Source organism: Limanda limanda, chromosome 7 (assembly GCF_963576545.1).
Source record: "Limanda limanda chromosome 7, fLimLim1.1, whole genome shotgun sequence".
NCBI classification, from domain to species: domain Eukaryota; kingdom Metazoa; phylum Chordata; class Actinopteri; order Pleuronectiformes; family Pleuronectidae; genus Limanda; species Limanda limanda.
This window is the reverse complement of record NC_083642.1, coordinates 21,235,153-21,261,311: the sequence shown is the minus strand read 5'-3', so window position 1 is coordinate 21,261,311 and position 26,159 is coordinate 21,235,153. Positions and strand designations below refer to the sequence as shown.

At 41.0% G+C, this 26,159-nt stretch overlaps 4 protein-coding genes across 8 annotated transcripts in view; 3 read left to right on the top strand and 1 right to left on the bottom strand.

Annotated features, from left to right (window-relative positions):
• The window catches only part of ubr4 (ubiquitin protein ligase E3 component n-recognin 4), a 46,424-nt gene extending 43,826 nt beyond the window's left edge, over positions 1 to 2,598 (top strand). For all 5 annotated transcript variants that reach the window (XM_061074975.1, XM_061074973.1, XM_061074974.1 and 2 more), the window contains 5 exons: positions 1 to 195; positions 343 to 567; positions 785 to 875; positions 1,172 to 1,334; positions 1,544 to 2,598. In XM_061074975.1, coding sequence (XP_060930958.1) covers positions 1 to 195; positions 343 to 567; positions 785 to 875; positions 1,172 to 1,334; positions 1,544 to 1,608 — 739 coding nt within the window. In that variant the 3' untranslated portion in view covers positions 1,609 to 2,598. The remainder of the gene's footprint in view (positions 196 to 342; positions 568 to 784; positions 876 to 1,171; positions 1,335 to 1,543) is intronic.
• Positions 2,599 to 8,580: 5,982 nt separating this feature from the next.
• LOC133005680 (transcription factor HES-5-like) lies at positions 8,581 to 9,389 on the top strand. The gene is given in 3 exon segments (XM_061075434.1): positions 8,581 to 8,747; positions 8,749 to 8,836; positions 8,952 to 9,389. Coding segments are annotated over 3 exon segments (693 nt in total).
• A 4,453-nt stretch (positions 9,390 to 13,842) lies between these two features.
• Positions 13,843 to 14,551, top strand: her12 (hairy-related 12). The gene is given in 3 exon segments (XM_061075551.1): positions 13,843 to 13,894; positions 13,897 to 14,015; positions 14,123 to 14,551. Coding segments are annotated over 3 exon segments (600 nt in total).
• Positions 14,552 to 18,778: 4,227 nt separating this feature from the next.
• LOC133005064 (taste receptor type 1 member 1) lies at positions 18,779 to 22,790 on the bottom strand. Its single transcript, XM_061074651.1, has 6 exons — positions 22,600 to 22,790; positions 22,131 to 22,458; positions 21,288 to 22,058; positions 20,977 to 21,195; positions 20,564 to 20,684; positions 18,779 to 19,701 (listed from the first exon to the last, which is right to left on the bottom strand). Exons 1-6 carry the CDS (start codon positions 22,788 to 22,790, stop codon positions 18,779 to 18,781), a joined length of 2,553 nt encoding a protein of 850 aa, XP_060930634.1.
• Between the last annotated feature and the right edge of the window lie 3,369 nt (positions 22,791 to 26,159).

Genomic DNA, 26,159 nt, shown 5'->3' with positions numbered 1-26,159 from the left:
GCACAACACATATCTGCAGGAGTGCACAGGCCAGCGGGAGCCCACGTACCAACTCAACATCCACGACACCAAACTGCTGTTCCTCCGCTTTGCTACTGAACAGTCGTTCAGCGTGGACACGGGAGGAGGAGGCCGAGAGAGCAACATCCACCTCATCCCCTACATCATCCACACTGTGCTCTACGTCCTCAACACGTATGTACCTTTCAGAAATGACCCATCAGTGAGGAGGTGTAGCTATTTCACACAAACTTTAAGTTGTCCTTTGTGCCAATATTCAGGTGGTTTGTGACATGTATTTCTCACCCTCATCTCACTTTACTGTGCAAACTGTCACTGCAGTACAAGGGCTACGTCTCGGGAGGAGAAGAATCTGCAAAGTTTCCAGGAGCAGCCATGTGAGAAATGGGTGGAGAGCTCATACGACGTTGAAGGACCACACTATTTCACCACCTTGGCCATGCACATCATGCCACCCGAACGCTGGAGGAGTTCACGTATCTACTTCCTACGAAGACTCCTGGTCGCCGCACATGCCCGCAAGGTCTCGGCAGTCTGCGCCAACAAGTACGGCACTTATCCTCTTTTTCTATTTCCTGTCTCGTTGTTTCACAGCTGGAACCAGTTTAAAGCAGCAACATTGAAATCCCCTCAGCTTGCCTTCAACTGATCTTGTTCAGAATTTCTCATATACTGATTAAGAAAACCATCTAAACTTGTGTGTGCTATATTCAAGAGTTTAATCTCGATTTTAAAGTTTCTGTTTCCTCTGTTTCATTTTCAGACTCACAGACAAAGCACCAAAGGAATATGCAGTCTATCGCTCGCCTCTACTCTTCTGGGGCCTGGTGGATCTGGTCTATGACATGTTCATGGTAAATGAGTTGGATCTAAACCTCTGTTCAATGATATTCTGCTGTGTGTGTATCAGTTTCAGTCTGATCTTTGAAGGTCTGAAGATGCAGATGCAGAATTTAATCAAACTTAAGTGTGTTTGAAACTGAAACAACTAAATCAAAAAGAACTAAAACCTCTGTATTCAAGTACATTTTTGAGGACTCTTTTCTTCAACATTGTTACTTAGATCTTACAATATAATGCAATTCTGAGACTTAAACTTGAGCGACTGACCTGACCCTTTCTTTTCTCTCTCCTCTGCCCGGCCTTATAGAAAGTACCCACCAGTAACACAGAGGGGGGCTGGTCCTTCTCGCTGGCAGAGTATGTCCGTCACAACGACATGCCCATCTACGAGGCGTCGGAGCGCGTGCTCAGGGCCTTCCAGGATGAACTCATGCCCGCTGAGTCCTTGTCTGAGTTCTTTGATGTGCTAGGTCAGTAAACATCCAAACTTCACCACGGCCCTCTTCAAGTTATACGATTTAAAAGTTGGCAGAAACCCAGCATAAGTGGGACAATATTCTGTGTTGCAACTTGACATTTTTTTTAACTGATCTGACCCGTGGCTTTATGTTCCCACCTTAAATACATTTGAAACTGCGATGTGAAGTTTATATTAACACAGAACCCGTTTCTTTCCCAGGTCTCCTCTCTGAAATCGCAGACCCAGACCTCTTTCTGCGGGATCTGTTGAACTCTTTGCCCTGATGGCGAACCTCAACCCACACCCCTGCAACACACAACAGCTCTGCAAATAACATGGAGACACCTACAGACTGACACACACGCAGAGTACACACACCCACACACACACATCCAGTATACGTCAAGCTTCCTGCTCACCCCCCTCCCCCACAAGTCATCTTCAATTTAACTTAAAGCTGAATCTATGTGTATTCTAAAAAAAATCCTCTGCCGAAAATCTCTGTAACGTTTAACACACAAACACGTGTGTAAAGGGGCGGGACGCTCACACGCTAAAACTGAATTTCACGTGTTGCCCTTCTGACTCGATCTGCTTCAATTTAGAGTTGAGAATGTAATTTAGTTTCTCGCTGAGTTTAAGACGAGAGATCAATGAATCTGTTGATTAACTGTGATCAACTGTTGCTGCCAAAAAAACTGAAGCTTCACGCAGAATGGCGCTCTGAGAGAATCTGGTGATTCGTATTTAAAGATAAAAAATCGACGGGTCAAGGGCATAACTCAAAAGTTCTGTTTTAGTGTGGACGTCGATTTACCCCTCCTCCTAATATTGGGGTCCAATGTTAGGATTACAAAAAAAAACATTGGGATTTGACCCACCACGTATTACGAGTGGCATTTGATTTTATCTTTTCTTTTTTATTTGTTTGGTTTTTGTTTGTTCTTGGTCAGGGTTTTTTTTAAATGGAAGGTTTCAGTGTCACAAGGTTTTGCGCAGGACCTGCTCTTTCTTCCAGACTTTTGCTGTTTGGTCTTCATATAGGTTCTAACTGGAATTTGAATGATGGACAGAAAAAGTGTTTTTTTTGTTTTTGTGTGTGTATGGATTTCTTTTATCAATCTCTCAAGTGAAATGAAGAAAAGAGTTTTTTTTTGGTTTTTGTGACTTGGTGACAAAGTGAATTTTGGACTTGTGAAAGATTCCATCTGTTGCAGTGAAATAGCAGACCTGTCTAAATTAATAATAAAACAGACCTACATTATATCCTTTAACACTTTTCTTTGACTATTGTTTTTTTGTTGGTTTTTTCTTCCTCCCCCAGCAGCAGTTTCTCTCCTCTGCTCTCTTTCCCTGAAATCACTGGCAACACACTTCCAACAACAGATTTCTTAAAAGCAAAGATCGGCCAAGTTTTATCCTAAGTTACTGATCAACTTTTAACGTAAACATTTGAAAAGGTGTCCTTGTACTCCAGAGTTGAATGCGTGGTGTTGAGTTCACCCAGTTTCTTGTTTATTCGCATATTCCCGCTGCTACAATGTTCAACTGTTGCTGAATGTCTGCTTTTTGAGTTTAGCGTACGATTAATAAAGCCGTAATAATTCCAATCTGACCCAGGGTAACCTCTTCTGTTCCCCGCTGCTGTTTACATTCTTAAAAAAAGATGAATAACCTACTGTGCCCAATAAAGCAACACATTATATTCATGTCCTGTGAAAAAGCTCAGAACAGATATATATTCAAAACCCAATGGAATAGGTTGTGGTAGTGCAGGTGGGTCGGCTGCCTCCGCCTCCAGGTGCTGCTCCTGGGGAAGGAGGCTGGACGGGTGGCTGCTTGTGAAACGTTTGTTCCTGCAGAGAACACTTATTGTTGAACATTAGACATGTTGATGTCAATGTTTCAGCAGCTCGTGAGGACGACAAAGGTCTGAATCTGAATAAACCGTGAGTAAAGACGGGTCTCACGTCTCACCTCACTAACAAACACCGCGATGTCAGTGTCAGAAAGTTTCACTTCCTTTTCACATCGCTTGATGCCGTGACTCCGTCAGGACTCACGGTGGAAACCCATTGGTCAGCAGCATCATTTAATATTCATGCCGTGCTTTATGGGGTGCCGTTTGTAAAGCAGCTCACGCTGAAAATAACAGCAACATTTTGTCACATTTAGCTTCAAACCATGTTTAAAAAACTGGTGTGAATTTTTGAAAGTAACTTTTTTGCACATTTACAACAATATTTGTCAACTTAGAGATATTTTAAATATTTAAATCCAAATGTTAAATGTTACACTTAAATGCTAAATCTAAATGTTAAATTTAAATCTAAATCTAAATGTTAAATCTAAATGTTAAATTTAAATCTAAATGTTAAATCTGAATCTAAATCTAAATGTTAAATTTAAAACTAAATGTTAAATTTAAATCTATATGTTAAATCTGAATCTAAATCTAAATGTTAAATCTAAATCTAAATGTTAAATCTAAATGTTTTGGGTGAAACTAAATATTTAACTAATATGCAAATTAAAATGCCGGTAACAGCAAGTAGTAACAAAATAATGGCAACAAGTGACATTAGATGACCCGTTACGTGAATTAACTTTTGGGTTGGAAACATTTGAGATAACGTGTATATATATACAAACAAAAACATATATAACATACATGTAGTTGCAGTCATTTTTACACTTTTTAATGAATCTAGAGCAGCACAAACATGCAGGTACCAGTCCGTTTTGGTTTGCTATTCTGTTGTCACCTTCTTATTTTAACATAACACCTAATTATAATCAGTAAATACAAGTTAAGGAAGCAAAACAAAGTTCAGTAGCAAAACAAAAGAGTCCTTAAATTAAGGCTAAGGTTCCTACAAAACAAAACAAACGTGCAAAATACAGGAAACTAGAAAAGATTGCAAAAAGGCTAAACTGAAAATACTGAGAAAACACTAGAAAATTAAAAACAAAAATAAATAAATAAATGAAATTAAAAAAATCTAATTAAATTAAATTAATCCTGCGCATTCCTCTTCTGCGCAGGAGGTAAATTAAATAAAAAAACAGATTAAAAATAAAAAACGAAAAAAAAAAAAAAATCCTAGGACTGCAATGCAGCACTGAGCGGGCCAGAGCATGTGCCTTATGCCTGAAAAAAAAAAAATAATGGCTGAGGAAATATTTACACATAGAGCTGTTCAGGCTTGGACTCTGATCATGAGACAGAAGTTTGGTGGTGATAGGAAAATGCACAGTGAAATTATTCAATTATTATACAATTCATTTGCCTGATTAATTATAATAATCCTTACAATTTCAATAGCTTGGGCCCTAATTATCTCGACTTTCTTTCTACTGTATTTAAGTCCTCAAAACTTTTACTCTTACCTGAAGTATACTGTAAAAATACTGTCAAAACTCAATATTAATTTGACTTTTTATTTAAATATACAGTATGAATGAAATGCAGTTTTTATTATTTGAAGGAGAAGGACGTTCTGAGGTTTGTTATGAGGATGATGAGGATGATGGGGGGACTAGGAGAGGAAGCTGCAACTGTGTGGATCATATCTTGATGTATTGCTGCACAGTGACCACTAGATGGTGACACTGGGATATGAGATTGGTTAATTGTTAAACAGTTTTCAACTGGTCAGAATGAAGTGGGAATAATTTCTAACACAGACACTAAAGAAAGAATAAACACTTTATTTTCAAAATCACATATTGCACATTTCATTCATGGCACTTAATTCACACTTTATACGTAACATTAAAAAAATAATATCATTCACAATGTGATAAAAACATTTACAAAACAAATATGCATTGGCATAAACATTTCACCTTTATACAAAGGAATACGACTCTAAATGAACACGTCCTCGACAACAAGGTCTTTCAGTGACCAGTGGTGAAAACTACGTTTAGGTTTAAGGCATAAAATGCACATTTTAGGCACGTTTGTGGACCAATAACATCACAGTGTGCATGGTCATAGACGAGGAGTATAGAACTCCAATCTTCTCCAACTTTTTACCCTTATTGCTGAGTAAAAACGTCCTTTTCTCTATCCTTTCTCTTCTTCTTTTCTTCTTTTCTTCTTGACATGACGTGGAGATGCTCAGGGCCTCAGATCGTGTTGATGTTTACACACACTCTCCCTCATGTTGCATCATGTGTCCACTCCTCACTGGCAGCACAGTGGAGCCACGTCCTCGGCAGGTGAAGGGAACAGCCTCATGGCTTTCCTGGAGGATCGGGTGTAGCCGTTGGGGAAAATCAAGGCTTTCTTCACAGTGAAGAAGGAGACTGTCTTGTCCCACACGTCAGAGCTGGACACCCCAGAGTCGAGTTGGCTCTCCAGGGCCGAGCGGAGCCTCTCTGCCCTGTCTGTGCACTTCCTCTCCATCTTCATCATCTTGCACAGGCTGAGGACGAGAAGAGAAACATCAGATTAATGTTGAGTATTACAGCAGTTTTTTAAAGGGCCTGTTCACAGAAATCAAGAAAATATTTTTGCTTCCATTAATGTTGATATTTTTATTTGTACATATTTTTCTCATCCATCTGTTGGATTCCTTTTGCCACAGCACAAAATGAAAAGTATTCCACTTGTGGTGCTCCCAACAATAGGAATAATGCATTAAAGAAAATTTAACAGAAATTGTATTTCTAGAATCAGTTAAGCTAAGATAAGATGAGACAAGGTGACAGATAAGTTGAGATAAGATAAGATAAGATGACACAAGATAAGTGCATTGCAGCAGCAAAGTGAACGATCAAAAAATCTATAAATATGTAAACATGCAATATAAATAGAAGAAACTATCAAAATGTAAGAAGAATAGAAAATATATTTACAGTGTAAACTGAATATTACCTGATCAAACGAAAAATCTAAATCCTAGGTAAGCACGAAAGTGTATTAGGCTGAAATTACCCTTGAACAGCAAAAATCTGAGCCTTGATAACCTGTTCAAACCTAAACACTCCTGATCCTTAACATACTTCAATAAGAGGATTTGAAGAAGGAAAAAACGATCTAATGAACTTGTGCTGAGCTTACGTTGTGTGTTGATCCCTCATGGTGAACGTGTGGTGTGATGGCGTCCGGTCAGTCCAGGCCTGTGCGGGTACGAGTGGCGTTCACGGTTCTGATTTCACCAACTCTTCCATCCTTTATATACTTAAACCAACTTTCCCATCGATTTAATGCAATGCTGGTTCTCACAGTGTTTGGCCAATCACAAAGCAGCGTTATGACAATAGGATGTGAATGAATTAGTTGAATTCATGGGGTACAATGGCCCCCAAACCAAACAAAAATGTGGGAGGGACCCTTCCCGGGCCCCTTGTCACTGGGCTGATGCGGAGGTATCCTGGGTATTGTGTGGACTGATATGTGGTGGGAACGTGGAGGAGAAACATCTGCCTGAAGACGACCCACGCAGAGGAGAGGGAAGTTCACATGAAGAAGAAATCTGTCCAGTGTAACAACATGGTGGAGAGAGGTGTTCAGTTCAAAGATGTGATCTGAGCTTCCATGTTTTTACTCTCAATATTTACTGAATTTTAATAAACTTTGAAGGAGTAGCGCCTTTAAAAGAAGATTTGCTCACAACTGCTAGAAACAAACTTTGTAATGTTATTCTATTTGTTAAACTTGTGTTTTTAGTGCCTATTTTTTCCATTATATTTTTTCTTATAATGTGAAACTTTAAAACATTGTTTTTTTTTTCACTTTTTATGTCAAACAATATTTGATATTTAGACAGTTTCCTTCCCAAACATCATCCAACTCAATCTTCAAAGTTTCTCACACACACACACACTCACACACACACACCCCTATTCTTCCTATTTAACTTTCTGTCTCTATTTCATCCCTTCCAATTCTCACGGTGAACGTCTCCCATGCTCCATTGGCTGACAATAGTGTACGATCCGTCCAGATGGTGTGCCTGGAAGCCCTGTTGACAGCCCTGTCTTCCTGGGTGTGTGTGTGTGTTGAGGGGGGGGGGGGGTGGTCAGTCAATCTTTGTTGGATGGGGCACACTTCCTTTGTGCAGCCGGCCTCAGTGTCATTAACACTGAAGTGTGGGAAGCCTGGGACCACAGTAGCTCCCACGTTCCACACTAGGCAGGAAGGGAGCGTGTGACTGAGACGTGGCCAGCAGCAGGCAGGTCAGCCAGCTGTGTGTGTGTGTGTGTGTGTGTGTCTGTTTGGGAGTGTGTGTGTGTGTGGGAGGGAAAGTGAGCGGGAGTGTGTCTGTCTGTGTGGGTGATTCTCCTGATGTGTGAACATGTGCTCGGAGTGTGGAGGCTGTTGGGATGTTTACAGTTGTTCTCTCACACCTCAACACTTCACAGTCACACACCATCAAACCACAGAGCAGACTGAACTTTAAACACTTTTTCCCGGGAAAATAACCAATATTCATATCGATTTTTCCATGATACTCGTTTAGAGTTTCCAAGTATATAACCTCTATGTGTCTATACCTACCTACACTAGATTCATCTTAACGCTTTATTATTACATAGTCATGGCTTTGGGAATGTATGTTATCGCTCTTTTTAAAAAGTAAAACGAACTGAATCATTATCAATTAAGTAAACGAGTAAAACAAAGGAAAACATCCTTAGTTATTTATTGATAATGTCTTTTAAAATAAACTCCAAACGTCAAATAACCTGGTTCCTCTGAACCGTGTGGGTGTGATATGAATGACAGTTGGCGTCTCACCGCAAACACACATAGATCATAAAAATCCACAGCTTACGTTTTCTATTCCTTCAAGTTTTTATTAAGTGTTCTGATTCTCCCAACTTGCAGAGAGAGAAGATGCTCTTTTTTGAAATGGGTTCCTCTCCTGGCGTCTCAACTGTTGCACACGGGCTCCACGAGGGAAGTCTGCCGTGTCAAACTGGTGGAAGTGGCTGCATGTTGATCTTTTCTAATGGCTGCCCCTCTGTAACACCCACGTGTGCCTGGTGGCGGAGGCACTTTGTGCTCAATTACGTGGCGGTGGAGAGGACATGAGACAGCGGCGTGCTCCCCCTCTGGGGTCACCACTTTCCCATATCAACACAAGCACACTGGGTCAGTCTCCCAGCTCTATACCCCACCCCCCCACCCCCCACCCCACCCCTGCCTGCACCCGGGGGCTCTTTCTCTTCCCAGTCTATTCCTCCACCTGCTCCCCAGAGACACACTCATTGTCCCCACGGCTATAAACACTTCATTGAGCATGTGGCAGCCCTGCGTTCCTCAAAGCCCTTCCCAGCGCTCTCATTGGCCCAGGGACTGTGAGAAAGTCCAACAAGCCCAAGACCCACACATTCATATGGAGATGTGGGCGTATAAATACAGGGCCGAGGCAGAGGAGAAGGCAGCTCAGACTCCACTGGCTCTTCAGACAGGAACACTCTGACACTACAGCGATGGCTCCCACTGTTTTTGGACAAGCAAGCTACTCTAAGGAGCATCTCACTCCTGCTCATAAGGTAAACATCTCTTCCATTAGGACTCCTATCAAATCAGTTTGTTCATATGACATTTAAAAAAGGTTTTCATGTGTTCAAGTGGACTAAATGTTTTTCTCTTTCTTGTTTTCTCCAGCTGAGAAAGCCGATGGTTGAGAAACTGCGCAGAGACAGAATCAACATCTGCATCGAGCAGCTGAAATCTCTGCTGGGCCCAGAGTTCCTCAGGCAGCAGCCCGACTCCAAGCAGGAGAAGGCTGACATCCTGGAGATGGCTGTGTCTTACATGACAGGCTGGCAGCAGCAGAAGCAGCAGGTCAGCTTGACCTCTGGTCCGACCACAGCCAGCGACGGCTACTCCCGCTGTGTGCAGGAGGCCGTCAGCTTCCTCTCCCACTGCGATGTCCAGACCCAGGCCCACAGGCGGCTGCTCAGCCACTTCCAGGGCCTGCAGGGGTCCAGCAGGAGCAGCCGCAGCCCCGGCAGCCCTTCACCTCCCGGCTCTCCTCACCACCAAGTCAGCTCCAACAAGGGTGTGAGCCAGGCCAGCTGTGGTCTGTGGAGGCCCTGGTAGGACGGAGAAAGAAAACTACGTCTGTGAATCTCATGGACAGAAAGTTAAAGACTCACTCAAGTCTGTTTGCTTTTTGGCAGAAGAATCAATATTGTTTGAGGGTTTTATTAGTGTATGGAAATGGGGTAAATGTCCCAGTAATCCTTTGGAAGGATTGAAAAGAATCAGGTTTTTCTGTTTATTTACACCATGTGTACACATGTTATACTCTTTATAATTTAGAGTGTTGACTGTGTGGTTGTGTTCATTGTTCCTGTGGAACAACAGATCCTGTTTGTTCTACAAACATCCCTGAATGATCTTCTTCTAAGACCCATGTTGGGTTGAAACTAAATGTCTGAGACATTGTTTTTCTGATGTGTTGAACCACTGTTTATCTTTGATACTGAGTATCACTGACTGATGCGTCTCATCAGCTTGGTGCTGATGAATCAGCTAAATTACATAAATGGATCCCATGGATCCACTTTTACTGTAAATCTTGTGATGATTATACTTTATTGTGACTATGTGTAACCATTATTTGGCCTCTGTGTGTTGAACTGCTGAAATTGTACCATGTATGTTTTCTTCACCTTCACATTTATACCTTTTGTGAAGGTACCTTATGTTGACATCAATCTTTACTGAAAGAATCTGTTGAATTGCTTCCTGTGGAAGTTACCTATGAACGTTTCAAAAAAATAAATGAGAAACATGAAGTTCTGCAAATATAAACACTGATGTTTTCACTTTATTCATACAAATATTCAGTACTGAGTCAGAGGACAAAGTACAGAGAAGATCTTATTTTAAGGTATGTAGTTTGTGTTCAGCTAAATTTATCTAATGACTGAATCAATAATTAAGTTCTATATACTTCAGCAAATCCAATCACACATAGTTCCTGAGCACAGCATCAACTAACTGCAGCATCACTAGTGTCTTGCTCCAGGGAACAGCAGCATAGGAAGTAGAGTTTGATTCCTGCAGCGGTCTGTTTGGCCATGCAAAAAATATGAGATCAGTCAGATCAGGGTAACTACCTCGGTTTGTTCACATTTGTGAGAAAAATCCACAAACACTTGCAAATAATCGCAAAACTAATAAAATGTTCCGCCATATAAGGAGCAACATATATTACAATTACAGTATACAACTACACATATTTACAATATTGAATTTGAGAATATTTTGAAATTTATTCTGTTACCCTAAGTGCAGATTACATAGTATGTCTGTAAACCCAGTTTGCAGTGAAGTCCAGTGGTTGAATATTTCTTACTACCATGACAGTACATCAGTGTTTTGGTCTGATTTACGTGAACACTTATTTCACACCATTTTAATGTCCTTCTGTAAAAAGTCTCATTTTATTTCAACACGCGTTCAAAACACATGAAATAATATGAATAATATTATTGAGAGAATTCATTATTCACATCATTGAACAACCTTTTACAATTTTTTTTTGGGGGGGGGGGGGGCGATCACACTTCTCCCCCGGGATTTTTTGTTTTCCTCCATCCAGTGTTTCCCACAGGGATCATTAACATTACATCTTATCTGACCTGCCTGGTGCACAGGTGTTTAAAAAGCACTGAAAGCCTTGGGCTGTGCGGAGACACCCCTGCTCCACTTGTGTCACATGTCCCACTTCTGTTGTGGTGGTGGTGGTGGCATGCTGTCTAGTGCTTAAATTATGTCTCAAGTGCCACAAAAGTCTTTCAAAACTATTAGTGTGTGCAGAAGTTGTGGAGAATGTGGCCTGCCTGGGACTTTCTCAGGGTCTCGTTGGCCAGGCCAGATGGTCTGGCTGAGGCCGCCTCCCCTCCCCCTTCAACAGGAGATCAAACACCGTAGCTAATGTGATGTGTAACAAGACACACTTCTATTGTTCCCGTCCCAGGGCCAGTGAATAGGCGCAGAGTGTGGGAAACAGGAGATACCACACTCACAGAGAGATGGCTGATGGGAAGCCGCCCTGTGCCGCCGCAGGTCTGAGCAATGGCCGAGACTTTATGGCAGGAATTCAGAGCTGGTGGGAGGGAAACTCATCTTCACACACACTTGTAGACAAAGACCCCCAGCAGCCGTGTAGTGCACACTAACTTTCAGGGGAGGCACAGATTCACACAAACATGTCGACAATGAAATCAATGGCGAGGACAGATAATAAAGGCAAACGTGAACGCGGTCGGACAGATTGGCAGTTACAGTGTTTTCAGATGATACAGTGAAGAGAAAGAGAAAATACGTTTATCCACACTCCTCACAATGCAAATGTACGTCAAGAAAACAAAGAGTGGAGTTTAAAAAGCTAAAATACAGTGATGATGCAGGTGCATCAACAGAAATGTGAAAAACCACTTGTGACACTCAACATATCAACAGGTCACAAACCTGCTCGGCTGCAGACAGGAGGGAAATAACATTAAAACATGTGTACATTCACCCAAACATGATTATAATAATTATCAGTCTTTTTATACTTGTATTGTGGAAAACTCTTATTTATTCATCTATTTGATATTATTAAAATTTTGACCATTTAACTGATTTGAATTGAAAACTTTCACTTTTCATGCATTGACCCCCCTGAAACCAGACGGAGCGTTAATAATTCAACACTCTCACAAGGTCCATTCATCTCAATTAGAACCATTGTTGAGTACATTTTAGTACTCATGCTTTCAGTTTTCTGGTGTAGAAATGTTTTCAGTGGCTAAAATTTAAAATCCCAACAGCAGATTCTGCCTTTTCATCAACCTGTGCTTCAGATAGTTTTTTTAGTTGACATGCGATGAAGTTATATTACTGTTGTGGCCCGAATTCTTTGACTTAATTAAAACTTAAAGCACTTCTCTCAGCTTTGTAAATGGCTGGCTGAACATCCTAAATTAAAAAAAGTCAACGCAGACCAAAGACAGACCAATCTGTGGCAAAGCGCTGAAGCCAGTTGACTTGATTTTTCCCAGATGGACCGGGGACATAGAGTTGCTGTTTGTCCTGCAACAAAAGATCAATTAACATTCCCAGTGGAGCATTGAGGACTGACATGGCTTTTGTAGGTCATTTACCCTGATGTTGGGGACTGGTGGGAAACTCTGAAGTCGGGAATACTCACACTACGCCTGCGAGGGCCGGCTTCACATCTGGGGCCAGACTGTGATGGAGGCCCTCACAGGCACACTGCCAGCCCTCTCATAATGCCATTAACTGGACACTATAATTTGACACTGTTCACTTACAGCAGGCCCTCAGGAGAAGAAGACAAGAGCTTATAATTAAAGTCTACGTTTGTTTTAGCAGAACTCAGTCACTGCTGTTCTCTAAGACTAAGTCTAATAAAAACAGCAATAATCCAAGAACTACAAACAGTTATTTTAAACAAATCAATGATAAAATTGATGAAACTGCTAAATTAAACTCAAGACTGGTTCCTTTGTAAGGCCACTTAGAGCTAATGTTATAAAGATAATACATTTAGTGAATTTATTGTCTTTTCATATTAGAAATCAGGGTGGGCACTAAAAATGGATGAAAGAAAGATGAAGGGGAAGTGAAAGCCAGATATGGAGGTTTATTGTGCTACAAGTTACCAGTAAAACATTTCCTTTATTTGAGCAGAAATAAAGCTAATGCACCAAATCCTATTTTTGCTTTAGGCACCAAAAAGCCCGGAGTTGAACCTGTGTTTAGGAGCCTGAAGTTTAAGCAGCAGCACAAAGTTGTAAAAGCAACAGGTGAAAAAAAGAAATGTTTCCCCTGCAGCCAGATGATGTCACTCTGACCTCTGACCCCAAAGACTTCTCGACCTGCTCCATCCTCCCTCGTGTTCTCTTCCTCAAATTAATAATAATTTAACCAAACTGTGAGCCCCTTCCTTTTTTTGACTAGGCTACTTTTGCTTTTTTTGTTTCCTCTCTGTTTGTACTCTGTTTTCGTTGAAGTGGTCTATTCTAGCGCTCCTCTTGTTTTGTGCTGCATGTGTGTGTGTGTGTTGGTCACCTAACTCTATTGCACTGCAAGTAATTAAAAAAACAATATTAAAAGGTTGTTGAAAACGGACATTCTCCCATGTTTGGATGCTCCAGTTTGTGCACCAACATGCGTTTAGAGGAAGTGCAGCCGTCTTTGAAGAGAAAATGAAAGCCCTCAGTTTATATTGTTTTACAGCAGTGAAGCATTTGGTCTTTCATTGCAGCCGAGCCCTTTGAAGATACTCTGGGTGTATCACTCGTCTTTATTTAATCTAACGTTTGAAAAACAAAGTGTAATTCAGACATGCGCTCCCTGATGAATCCTCAGATGACGGCTTGATAAAGTGTTAATTACCTGTTGCTTATCTTGGGAAACATGCCACGCACAGATACATGCCCTGTGAGTTATTGACCTGTTCTATTGTTGTGCTGGGAGTCCCACTGGTCAGAGTGTGGGAACCCCAGCCCTGCCTGAGCCACATGGCTTTGTTATGCTAATGGCCCAGTATAAAAAGAGGAGCAGCTCCTCCAGACACATCAGAGCTCACACTGCCGCCCAGAAGGAGAAGAAGCTGCCCAGCTCACCTGCACAGACATGGCTCCCTGCTCCAGTAACTACTCCTCAATGCACCATATCGCAATCTCAGTGAAAGATAACATTAAGGTGAGTGGTGATGAGGATTTCCGTGGTTTTGCAGCTGCTTGAACAGAACAAATATCTGATTGTGTGTCCTGGATCATGAACTGACCTGGTTGTCTGCTCCTCCACAGATGAGAAAACCTGTTGTGGAAAAAATGCGCAGAGATCGCATCAACACCTGCATCGAGCAGCTCAAGGCGATCCTGGAGAAGGAGTTTCACAAGCAGGAGCCCAACTCCAAGCTGGAGAAGGCCGACATCCTGGAGATGACCGTGAGCTTCCTGAGGCAGCAGCTGCAGCCGGGCCTCTGTCCCAGCGACTACAACCAGGGCTACTCTCACTGCTGGAGGGACTCGCTGCACTTCCTCTCTGCCGGCTCCAACACAGAGGCCTGTGTGTCTCCTCTGAGGGGCCTCCAGCAGCAGCAGGAGCAGCTCCGTCAGGTCCAGAAGACCAGCAGCTCCTCCCCAGTCTGCTCCACCATCAGGCCCACCGTGCTGCAGGACAGCCGAAGCAGCAGCAGCAGCAGCAGCAGAGGCCCCATGTGGAGGCCTTGGTAGAAACTCCCTGAGACACTGAGACCTGAGGGAATCTGTCCGCTCCCTCACTATGTAGGAAATGTATTTTCCAGCCTGCTCATTCATTGCGGGTTTCTGTATTGTCGCATCACATTGATGGACAAGTAGTATTAAGCACAAGGATCTCACTTATTTTAAGATTGTCCAGCTTTGATTATTGATTCTGATCTGTTTGCTTTTCCCTTGTGTTTTTAAGCTGGAGGTTGAGTTCTGATGGTTTTGTCAAATCTTATGAAGTATTTGTTTACTCCAGTGGAGTTTTATCCGTGGACTGCTCGACGTTACAGTACAAACTGTGTTTTAATGCATCTGCTGTTGAGAATATTTCTCTTCCGTTACGAATGATATATGCCAAATTTTATGGATGTGAATGAAGATGGTGTGTGTGAGTGTGCAAGTGGACGTCCATATGTGTTGTATGTTTATATAGCTGTTATGCTATTACATTTAGCTCTTAAAACTTATTTTGAACATTTGTATGACAATTAATAATAAAAAGATACAATCACAAAAAAAAGGAAAAGCTGCGTACAAATTTTTATTTTTATGAAGTGTTTCAGAAAATGTTTATATTTCAAGTGCAGAGCATTCAACAGACTTGTCTCCATAATGATCTTACTTTTAAATTAATAAAATGGTCGCACCACTTTTGGCCAGTTCTCATAACAAACCTCTGATAAGGAGACTTGATTATATTTTGGAAATGATTGTGTAATGTATGATCCAGAAGGTCATAAGTCACCTTTTGAAACCATTTAAATTCACTAAATCCAGATTTTTTATTTAGAACTACACCAGAATCAGTCCCTTATTTGACCGAGAAATCAACAGAAATGTGGAGAAACATCCGATCTCACAATGTTAAAGAAACTGAGAAAATCACTGTTAACCCGTCCTGTAGTTTTAGTGTAACCCTGCAAAGTATCAGACAAATAAACAAACACAGATTAAACAATATCCTCCTTGGTGGTGGTAAATAAGCGGTTTGATGTCACTGTACATTTACAAATACAAATGTGTAAATACAAAATTACTGGAAGGTTGTGTAAAGATTTTGTCAAGGAAGGCTTGTCTAAAGAATTAAAAATTCGCACCCTAATTTGAATCCTTTCATATTTGGAAAACATTACTGCCTTCATTTGAATTCTATGAATCACTTTTATGTTAAAAACTACACCAGGCAGCCACACACACACACACACACACACACACACACACACACACACACACACACACATACACACACACTGTAACCTGAATCCTAAAACCAAGTCATTCCTCAAGAAACGGTCTCTACACGTGGGATCACAATTTTTTCCCAGTGGAGTCCCAGTGGACGTCCTCAGGTTAAAGGCAGCACCTGCATATGAAAACAAACCACACACATACACACACACACGCACACACACACACACACACACACACACGCCCACATGCCCACACCCACACACACCCATACACACACACACACACGCCCACACCCACACACACACACACACACACACAGGGAGTCACAGTGCTGCTATGGGCTGTTGTTTGAGAGGAGAGATGAAAAGGCCTTTTGTGGCTGAGGGGTCAGAGCTATTGACCGGTAGATGTGTGAGTAGAATACGAGCTTGGCTTTCCCACAGTCTCTCTGTCCACTCACGGCTTAATACCCCCGGTCAACAGTCGAAGTGTGCCACGGGTGAACAAGCAGGGGTTTTATTGTCAGCACTCCAAACACCAGGGTGAGGTCTTAGCAGTTTTACTTCACAAGGTTCTGTGAACTAGTGCATTTTAGAAAATTAGCATTCATCATCACACACACGTTTAACACGTGCGTTTCATCTTAAGCCAGAACCTCTTTTCTCACACTTCTCTGGATTAGTAATGTTTGAAGTAAATATGCTCCTCTGGAAAAAATTTAGGTTTTTTAAAAAACTGGTTCCTACTCTGGAACTACATTGAGAATATCATCTCCTGATTTTTGTGTATTCATTGTTTTGTTTTGTTGTCCTGTTAAATTACTGACACCGATAAATTTAAGATATATTTAAAGATATACAATATAAATGTTTTGCTGCTCAAGTGATTTTCATTCGCCGCTCATTAAGAACAGTTTAAAACCACAACCTTCACTCAGGAGCCTAAATCTGTATTTAGACTTAGAAGAAAAAATACTGTGACATTTATCGTGATAATTATTGATATTGAATGATATTGCATGTTTGGCCGTATCCTCCCAGCCTGACGCCATTTAAACCTGAAACCGGATTTTCTTGTTTTATCAGACCCCCACCAAATTTTTTGAAAAAGAATCTGAAGAAAACTCTTTTATTAGAGCACAACGGAAAATAAGAACTTACACTTAAAAAAAATCGAAAATCGAAAATGTATTTTTGATGAAAACTAGAGTGGATGTCTTGGTGTCAGTATTAAATTAATTTACACTTTAAATGCATTTTTATCCTAAATGCCACCAATGCATTAAATCCTGTTGTTAATTGTTCCCTTGGTGCACATCAGGTGTTGCTTGTGTTACGGATGTGTAGCTGGAGTGTGTGATAAGCAGCAGGCCCTGATAACACACTGACAGCACATCATTCACTGATATATATCTTGGGAACGGTTTTTATCTCCACTGGTCAGACTGTGATTGCTTCACCTCAGAGGTATTGATGTGCATCCATTTGTTACAGGTCTCAGTCACATGGCTTTGTGATGCTAATGTATCCCTATAGGATGATGAGCGGCTCCTCCAGAAAACAACACATTTGACAGTGTCATCCCGAAGGAGCTGCTCACTTCACGTATATACACATATGGCTCCCTGCTCCACCAGCTTCTGATCTATTCAGCACACTGGGACTCTGTGAAGGGGTTAAATCAGGAAAAATGTGTAATACTGCTGTGAATCATAAACTCACTGTCTGCTCTTCTCCAGCTGAGAGAACCTACCACCAACCTACCAACCTATCCACACAAACACAAGACAAGCTGATTTGATGTTTCTTTTGTGAAAGCTGTAGAGATGATAATGCTGCTGTTCTGGAAATATGATCATGCAACATGTTTTATGGACATTATAAAAGCTCTACAGGGGCCATCATCAAACATCATAAAAATCAACAGCAGGTAGATATGAGCTTTGTTCAACTACTCACCTTATATGAGATAATCACGTTGGTTCTGTTAGTTACTTTTTGGATGATGTTCTAAATTCTCTTTGAGAAAAGAACCCCTTCAAGGCATAGTACTACAAATGTTCTTTACTCATGTTCACATAAAATGTAATTTCAAAGATCAGTGTCAAATCGAGTGTTTCAGTTCCTACCACGACTACCAGGGGGAGCTGTGACGAGGGAAACTCAATGTATTACAGGTGAAAGCCTCCTTACCTCTGTGTTATGAATATTTTCTTTGGTTACTTCTCGGATTAGAAATATATTGACTAAGAATGACTGATATTTCTATCTAAAAGCCCATGATTCAAATGGGAGATTAATTTTAGCAGTGTACAATAAAAAATAACTAAAATCAATAGAGGGAAAAGACATAAAGCACAACTTCTCTGTCCAACCACTGATCTACATCACCTCAGTTCCTTAAAGGTTCAATGTGTAAAATCTACTGACATCTAGTGGTGAAGTGTCATGCTGCAGCTGGAAACCCCTCACCTCACCCTCCCCTTCCGAACATGAAAGAGAACATATGATAGTCTTCAGTTGTCATTAAAACTGAAAATGTGTTTAGTTTGTACTGAAAACGTAACTAGGATAATTTTACATTCAATTTCGGCCAATAGATCCCTTTCACCTAAACTTTACACACTGAACCTTTATTAAGCAACAGTGCATGAAATATCTAATTGCTTAATATGAACATTTTATCAGTTTTTATTTAGGACTTATCATTAAAAAATCTGTTAACAAATGCATGTGATTCAAAGATTAATTTTTTTATTTTACTTTGGGATAATTGAAAGTTGTGGATCCTCTGGGATTATTTTCTAGAGTGTGACTTGCTGATCTGTAGGTGAGCATGAGCTCTGACCTCAGTGAAGTTCCAGGGAAAAGAGAATTCCTCAAGTGAGATCAGTTCAATACAACTTTATTTGTGTGCGTACAACAAACAACTCAGTTGTGAGATGAACATAAAAATTGAAACTCAACCTGTGTTGTTCACATCATTTGTATTTGCTTTATTTCTTCGTTTCATCAGATGAAGTTACTTGCTCATGGTGTACATTTGAATGCAGTTCTGGAAATGAGCGTTTGTGTTCATTTGCGGCTTCAGAGCAATAATATAAATTTTGGGCAGGAAGTAGCCGCACAGGAAGGAGAAGACACTGAAGAGTATGGCGAACACGTGTGCGGCCATGGTGAACGGGTCTCTGCTGATCAGGTATAAGGTGAAGAAGCACTGCCAGGAGATCATGTACACCATGAGGCTGAAGGTGACACACTTGGCCTCATTGTAGTTCGCCGGCAGGTCTTTCCCCATGTAGCTAAAACAGAAGCAGAGCATGCTGAGCAGGAAGACATAAGCTAGCTCCACGCCCGCGCCTACTGAAAGGGTGTTACTGCACTCCAGGACAATGCTGTCCTCGTAGAAGTCAAGATCCTGGGACGGCTGTGGCGGGTTGAGGGCCTCACGGAGCACAGAGATGAACAAGAGGGTGACAGACAACAGGAAAATGGTAAATTCTGGCCCGTTTTTTTTGGCCCATTTGTCGTAGGCCAGCGGCAGCTTGGATGCAAATTTAAAAATGCAGACAACCTGGAGGGAGCGCACAGTGATGCAGGCCAGGCACACAGTGAAGCTGACGATGAATAGAGGCTGCTTGAGGATACAGGCAAGTGGAGACGGCGGGCCAAAATGGCACAAAGTGCTCAAGGCAGCGGCAGTCAGGCCTGCCAGCATCAGGAGGCAGGTGCGGCCTCCAGCAGACTTGGCCACTGGAGTGTTCAGGTTAAGCAGGAGGATTACAGCAGAGCCCAAGGTCATGAGAAGACAGGTGGCCAGAAAGAAGAGCAGGGCAATGGAGAGGGGGGCGTCCCAGGCAAGCAGCAGGACGGTCCTATTCAGACACTGATCGCTGCGCGGGGGGGCCCACTGCTCCGGCAGACATGGCTGGCACATAGTGGGTTCTGTAGTGGGAGAAGCAACATATACTGTATGTAAAAGATAGAAAACATGGGATGTAAATCTGAGCTGAGGTTCAAGCTCTGTTAGTGAGTGAGAGACTAGCAGAGAAAACACAGCAGCACTTGTTTACATGTTGTTGGACACAGTGACTCTTTTCAAAAGGACCTGGAGCAGTTTCTTCACCCACATGAGCACATAGTATGAGTATTGCACGCCACCTGCTGATCAACCTAACACACAACAGCGAAAAGTTACTGCTGAGCGTTGGAGTCTCGATCAAACACGTTGTTCAAAGTGGTTGTGAACACAGTTTCAGATAGTTCTACGTTATACAAAAGGAAGAATTTAAATATCAGAAGATAAACTGTCCTATGTTCTCTCTGTTTGTCTTTGATTTCTGTCTGTTTCACTGCTTAAAGCACATAAACATTTTGTTTTGGGATATTCTTTGTATATGTTTTGTTTGTTTTTTGTATAATGTGTGATATGTGTAAGATTAGATGAGATGTGTGTGATAAGGGTGTCAATCCCCCCCATCCACCATCTACCCATCTACATCGACGACCTGGTTTGCTCGGTATAATAAATGATTCAAAAGTGTCATAAAAATAATAGTAAAATAGATATATTGACAGTTTTTTTCAATTTTGTTTTAAAATGTTTTCCCACTGATTTCCCAGGGAGTTATTCATGGATCTTGATGAAAAAAAATGAAAGAATCAAACAAACGTATTTAGGGAACTGATGTATATGAGTGTCTGTAATTTAAGTGGCTCTTGATTGAATTTAAGGGAACTGTTGGGCATTGGTGGAGGTATGTGCTCCACTCTGTGCCATTCTAGTGTATGTACGTCTTTATCTTACCACTTATATTGAGGAATGTGGCGGCAGGACAAGCCTGGCAGTCGAAGCAGCAGGTGTGTTGCCCTGTCAGCAGCTTCTTGTGACCCGTTGGGCAGGGTGGAGAGCAGATAGACAGCGGCACCTAGACACAAGCAACAGGGTTTGAGAAAGATTAAATATCAAATAAATATATAATAAACCTTAATTTAGAGGTTAAATCAATGAAATCAAATTAATTCAATTAGTTACCGATTAATACTCAATATAAATTAATTTGATAATATTGAGGTGATATAGTTTAATTTATTTAATTTAGATGAAGTTGACTTAAGTAAATTCAATTGATTTCTTTCTCATTTTTAATTAATTATTTAAAAAATAAATCTTTAACCTTTACAATCAATGTAGTTAATACAATGATACATTGGTCTTACTGGTCCTGCATGTTCCGTGTCATGCCACTCAATTTGGTCCTCATCAACAGTGAGCATGATAGGATCATGGCTGTAGGAGCCCACCACTCTGAGAGACCACTCAGTCCCCCTCCAAACCCAGGAGACAATGTCATATTCTGTGTTCGGGTCCCCGTTCATGTCGAAGTGCACTGAGGTGTTGTCCAGAGAGAATTGCACCTGCTTGAGCCAGTGGAGAAGCTGGAGAGGAGAGGGGAACAGCAGTGCTCAACAAAATGTGATTCTGAGAGATTTTGTGTTATTGGCACAAATACCATTCAACATATGCTCACCTCCCATGGATGCACCCTCCTCCTTTGGCACTCCCCAATGTCACAACCGAGAGTTTGGTGCAGAGCATGAGCCACAGCGTGCACGGCCGTATACACATTGAAGGAGGAGGTGATGTCATATTCGTCCAGGGAGAATTTCTTCCTGGCCAGGCTGTTCAGGTCTGTGCTCTGCAGACAGTCATTTCCTTGGCTTGTGGTGTCATTGGAGATTTCCTGGGTGTCACTCTGTTGCATCGCAGCTTCAAAAACCTTTCTCTCAAAGTCCTCAAAACCTTTAATAGCTGCATATTTGATGGAGACACCGATCACAGTGCCTATGGTGTTGATCCCAGATATCCCTGATATAAGAGTAGCTGCAGACCAGTCCTCTGTCCCGATCCACACTTTACCTGTCACGTTGCGCTCAATGACAAATGGCATAAAGCCACTGAGCTTTGACTTGCTAGAGAAGACTACGATGGTGTTGACTTTGGTCTTCAATATGCTATCCACCATGTTCCTCATGGTCTGGACGGTGTTATCTCTGAATGAAGGGATGACTCCTTGGTAGGCGATGCAGATACCGTGGTTTGGTGCTTCCTTCGAGAGACTCTGCATGCCTTGCAGGCCGTAGGCGTTGTCGCTACCTAAGAGAGCAATCCATTTCCAGTTGAAACGAATTAAAAGCTGGATCATAGCTTCCACCTGGTTCTTGTCGCTGGGGATTGTGCGTAAAAAGGATGGATAGAGGAACTTGTTGCTGAGCATCTCATTTGACGCTTCGTAAGAGATCTAGAATGGAGAGGATGTGAGGGATGAGACTGGCATGCAGATCATATTTCAAGGCTAATGATTAAAACATACTTGTGGTATGAGATAGGACCCCAGTAAAGCAGCAGGGGTGAATGTCTTGCTGCTGCTGTCTGGCCCAATCACTGCCACCGCCCTTTTACTGTAGTCAGCGTGTGGGTCTGTGTCTCCCTCTGTCTCAGGTCCAGAGGGGCTCTGATTCTGCTGCTCCAGCAGGTCCAGTGTGGCCAGGACACTGGCCGGCACAGAGCAGATGTCGTACATCTGGTAGCCCAACTTCACTCCTGGTAGAAGAGGCTGTGGGCTGCTGCTGTTGTTGATTTCCTCCACTGCAAATCTCATGGCTTGCATCAGGTGAAAGCCATGTTTGTTGGGTCGACCTCTAAAGATTGAATGTAACAGGAAACAATAATGAAAGATATGAAGTAATACTCTCGATGATACAAGAATCACAGTCTCCCGCACCACCGATGAATTGAATTTGATCTGTGGAGCTGGAAGTTCACTGTCCAGTTAAACTCACTCGTTACATGGAGCCAGAGCAGGCAAACCAGCAGCTGGTCTGTCTGTGTAGTGGAGAGGAAACAGTCCAGCGATGGAGAAGTCGCCCTGCAGTTGCAACCCCTGTCCCTGAGAGATGAAATCTAGTTCCCCCTCAGTGAACTGCACCAGCAGCCAGCCCACGGAAAGAAACACGGCACCAAACAAACCCATACTTTACCTCCACCTCACGCACTCGCTGCTGTCAGAGCTCAGTGGGGTTTGTGCAACGGACCAAAGGCTGTATTTGAAAGTTTGGAGAGACGGGGGGAGGGAGGAGGGGAGCGCTTTTTCATCTTTCCGGGAAGTGTTGGTTGAGTGAAGTGTATTTGCATCTTTCATTTGTTTGTCCGACAGTAGAGCTTCCATCTCATTAAAATGATTTGCATGAATGTAATGGGCCATGAAAAGAAAGACTGGTGTTGTTTTACCATTAATCTTTAACAAGTGACATGAGCCAGTTAACCAGGGCAAAAGCAGACAGTTCATCTCACACACTGACTGAATCATAACAGATTTATGAAGCTTTTGTTTCACTTTATCAAGAATGTTTAGATTATCACTTTTGAGTCTGTTTTATATGATTTTTAATCTCACTTTTACAATATTTCTGTTACGAGTATCTTTATGTACAACTTAACTTAATAATCTCTTTTTTTTCTTGCTATTTTTACTTTTGAGAGGATCACCACACTCAGGCTCAATTTAGGTTCAGTACAAGTATTCAAGTGTAGAAGAGACATTTCCCACCAGAAACAAAGCTGATTTTATGGCCACATATGTTTTTTGTGAAACTAATAAAATCATAACTTTAATAGTAATGTTCTTGATAGTGATGAGATTGCACTTTAAAAATGTTAAAACAAATCTAGAAGAATTAGCTTTTGAGAAATAGCAGTTGTTAAACATTATTTCCAATCAAATTTATACAGCCACTCTTGTATAGGTTTGTTATGTTTAGCGTGTGACATATTTTGAAATGTTTTCTCTCCAAATCGGATGCACTGCCCTACTGAATATACCAAGCCAGTTTTCACATATCATACCTGCAGTTATTCCACTGGAAAAAAATATTAAAATAAAACAAAATCAATCTATATTTATATACATATTATTTCTAAAGCCCATATATCCCAATTTGTCTCATAGGGCTTACTACGGTGTGACACCACTGTTTTTAACCAGTTTTTTAGGGGAAACAAAACAGTGTGAGAAAAGTGAAGATACTATGATAATTAAACGTCAAACACAGAAGCAGCTTTTTAGGTGACTTGATACAATATGAATCTTTAATTTTCCAATCTCAAATGCTTTTGACTGACAAACAGTTGTGGCTGATTTTGCATTTTGGTCGATATTTGAAGCTCATTTTGTGAAACACACCTGTTGTACAAACATACAATTTGCCTGATGCTCACCCAAACCAATTGTTTTGACAGGTATATTGTGCATTTTGTTAACCACAGTATCGTGCAGGCAAATAGACATGTAAATTTCCCATGTCTGCACAAACGCAAAGATTTGAGTGAAAAAAACAAACATTTGCATTGTGCAAGCTCTCCCATTTTCAATAGAAAAAGTGATTTAGTAATACCTTTGATGGTAATTTCTATTCAAACATGTAATTGAGGCAGCTGTTTTCCGTATCGTGTATGTTGTCATATCAGATCAATTAACAAAAATTTGGAGAATAATAGTAGAGCAGTAAATAGAGTTGACAGAGTGGAAAGTCATAAAAATAGGTTTGCAGTTTTTCATTTTAAGTTTTTACTTACTCTATTAAATTAAGCCAAAACTTAATTAATTGCTCTTGGGCCCTACAGAAGAGAAACACTCTCTGACCAGATCGTCACCTATGGAAGGTATTAGCTCGGCCCCAGGCTCTACTGTGATGACTTGGAGTTATGTTTGACCAGGACATGTCATTTGATCCTCAAGTCTGTATGACAGCGTCCTTCCACCTGATGCGCAATATTATGACAAATAGAAACATCCTGTCTGAGAAGGATGCTGAGAAACTAGTAAATGCATTTGTTACCTCTGCACTGGATTTATGTGATTCTAAATTATCAGGATGTCCCAGTAAATCTGTGCAAAGCCTCCAATAAGTCCAAAATGCTGCAGCGCAACGCTGACAGGAACAAGAAGGAGAGATTATATTAGCTCTAAGGTGTAATGGAACGTGGAATAGTTGAGTTTGTTAACAAGCTCCCAATGAGTAATTTTCCAGAACAACATGGATTTATGTTTAATTCTCTTCCACTCAATAACTACAAAGCCTCTATATTTCACGTCCTGGTTCTGTCTCGTTAACACTCATCATCTGCCTCCCTCTGTCCACAGAACTCGCTCGAGAGCTTTCAAAGACCAAGAGAGTTCGAATTGCCACGGAAGTAGTCGTTCTGGAAGACGAGAGCAAACCCAGAATAAAGAAGAAAAGGCCGTTGGAAAATGAAACGAGCAGCAATAAAGAAAACATCTTTCAAAAATGTACATGCACTCTTTTATATATGTGAACTATTTTTTTTGTTGAACTTGCTTGTACCTGTAATGGACACTGGGAGGTGCTACACACCATGTTTTACAGCTTTCAAGATCTGACTGTTCTTGAGATCCAATATTTTTGCTGTTGATACTGAAGGGAAAAATTATATTTGTTAGATATCATTAGTTTCCAGTTATCCAGCCATCGTCTTGACTAGTCTCACTAAGAGTTACTATTTCTATCAGAAGACTCTCCAACCTACATATACGGTTTTCTTGAGTGTCCCCAAGTAAAGAGCAGATACTTGTGTCTGGGTTTGCTCGGGTTCCTCTGCAGATTCTAACTCGTCTGTTGTTCTCCTCAGAGTCAGGTCTGGTTTCTTTCCAGGTTCAATAATCTTTGTTTTGATGTATATGTTCATCTTTTACCCCGTCTGACATTTAAAATCAATAAGAACAAGATAAGGGAGAAGGGCAATTAGACAGTTCATTGGCTTTCCGTTGACTCAGACATTAAAATATTAAAGGAAGCATTTATGTTTTTTATTAATCCCAGAAAAATATTGAAATAAATAAGACAATCAAACCTGATGTGATCACTTAAACATAAGTCAGTTAAACAGACACCACCACTGCTCAGTTTCTTTTCATAGATGTCTTGAAAATAAGATATATCATCATTATTATCATTCTCCTAGAGTTACAATTACAAAATAATAATAATAATAATTAAAGCCCTCAAAAATCCAATTCATTTGCCTGAATAATAATAATAATAATAATAATAATAATAATAATAATAATAATAATAATAATTAAACAGCATTTGATTGTTTTCGTTGTGGCTTAATAAGTTGTGTTAATATGTTGTTTTAAAGCTGCATTGAGTTGATAGATGAGTCTAACAATAGACAACATAAACGTATTGTTTTATCAATAAAGGCTTTTTAAAAGTCATAATGATAACTAAAATTTCTAGGGCTGTAAAGCAGCACTGGGTGGGCCCGAGCACATGCATTTTGAAGCGTTGCATGCTTTTTGCCTGAAAAAACAAAAATA